The 1,876-nt window shown below is 40.9% G+C and overlaps 1 protein-coding gene across 1 annotated transcript in view; it reads left to right on the top strand.

Annotated features, from left to right (window-relative positions):
• cunh5orf22 (chromosome unknown C5orf22 homolog) overlaps positions 1-880 on the top strand; it is a gene marked incomplete at its 5' end in the record, with an annotated part of 7,297 nt that extends 6,417 nt beyond the window's left edge. The window contains 2 exon segments of the mRNA XM_035653467.1: positions 144-283; positions 386-880. Of these exon segments, the coding sequence (XP_035509360.1) occupies positions 144-283; positions 386-542 (297 nt within the window).
• Between the last annotated feature and the right edge of the window lie 996 nt (positions 881-1,876).

Raw genomic sequence — 1,876 nt, 5'->3', positions numbered from 1 at the left:
GTGTATGAATGTGTGTGAATGAGGAAGGTGCTATCAAAGTGCAGTCCATTTACCATTTACCATTCCTCTCCCCTCTGATTTCTTCTGCTTCGACCCTGTTCCTCCTCCTCTTCCTCCTTCTCTCTCCATCCGTCCTCTCTCAGGTGCATCAGGCGGGGTTAACCTGTGACTCTGTTGAGCTGCCACACCACATCAGCACTGACGAGGAGATCGACAGACACATCTCAGCCGTACAGCTGTTTCTGAAGGCTCTGCCCAAACCCACACTGGTTACAATGTCCAGGTCAATAACACAGCCACACAGAGTTAAAGATCCACACCAGTAAGAGTCTCGAGTGAAATAAGATTTGAGAAAGAGAGCATAAATGTGTTTGTGTGTTTTCAGGTCCAGCCTAGACGAATACTGCCCAGTAGAGCAGGTGGATTCAGTCCAGAGCAGAGTACTGGCTGTACTGGAGAGCCTTTATGGACCGCTGGACTTGCACAAAAACTATGAAAACATCAGCACAGAGACTCCAGACTGCCAACCTCAGGCCTCTTAACACACACATACACATTTCACTTTTGGATTCAGTGGATGAACTGTTTGATAAAGACAACCACATGAAAAATGACACACCAGATGCTGTTATAGTGAATTTATATCCCATGTCCAACAGCTGGAACGTGTTCGGAGACTAATGTGTTAACGAGAGAAGTGGCCATAGAAGTTTTTCATCCTGGATCTGGTTTTTGACATTGACACTTTACATACACATAAGAAACTGTGAGAATCCAGGTTAAAGTAGGTTGTCTGGTGACCGTACATACTGGTCTGGTTTAGAACTGCAACGATTAGTTTTCAGCTATTAAATGAATCACCAACTATTTTGATAATCGATTTATCTTTGTGAGTCATTTTTTTAAGAAGAAAAGTCAAAATTCTCTGATTTCAGCTTCTCCAATGTGAGTATATTTTGCTTTCTTTAGTCCTCTGTGACAGTAAACTGGATATCTTTGGGTTGTGGACAAAACAAGACATTTGAGGATGTGAACTTGGGCTTTTGGAAACCCTTTTTCCTAGGACCAAACAACTAAATGATTAACGGAGAAAACCATTGACCATTGCCAAAATAATCATTACCATCATCACCTAGTCTGGCGAGATTCCGTTTTTTTCAAGGCAGCAATGAAGTATTTGAAGCCCAGTTGAGGGAGTGTGTGACCCTCCAGCAGAAATCTAACCAGAGTTTTCTTAATCACATAACATGATAAACTAATGGGAGACGTGATGGGCTTATTAAGACACCACTAGTGTTTTTCCATGCGTTTCTGGACCCTTATTTAACCTTCTCTAAACTGACAACAGATGGGTGAAATGCTTCAGTAATAGTTCCTCATTCCACAGCTGTCTTTAATATCTCAGACTGTTGCAGCCCCGCTGCGGCAGACTGAGAGGGAAAATGAAAGATAATGTTGGTACTGTGTCACAAGAGAGAAAACTCCACACAAAAAAATAATTCAGTTTGTAACTGTAAATCATTCAGTCACTGATTTGTTCAGTGCACTTGTTGAACAGTTTGATGGGACTTATACAGCATTGTCGATATGAGAGTTGTTTGCAAACTTATCATGAGAGATTTTGGGCCCTCTGAATCGAACCTCCAGGAACATTTGTATCCACTCAGCAGCTACTAGAGCCCCTAGGACAATATATTGGCTGATAATAGGGAATGTTTCAGCAAATATAACTAAGGGTTATTATTTTATAAAAGTTACCTACTGCAGCTTTAAACTTTAAAGAGGAAACTTTAATTAAAAACAAAACACCCAAATAGTTGTTTAACACAGCAACTGGATTAGGTGCTATCATTAAATCTGACAAGAGAAACCCAAA

This window comes from Morone saxatilis, unplaced genomic scaffold (genome assembly GCF_004916995.1).
Source record: "Morone saxatilis isolate NCDOM2014 unplaced genomic scaffold, NCSU_SB_2.0 Contig0, whole genome shotgun sequence".
NCBI lineage: Eukaryota > Metazoa > Chordata > Actinopteri > Moronidae > Morone > Morone saxatilis.
The sequence above is the reverse complement of the archived record's forward strand: the minus strand, read 5'-3'. Positions and strand labels throughout refer to the sequence as shown.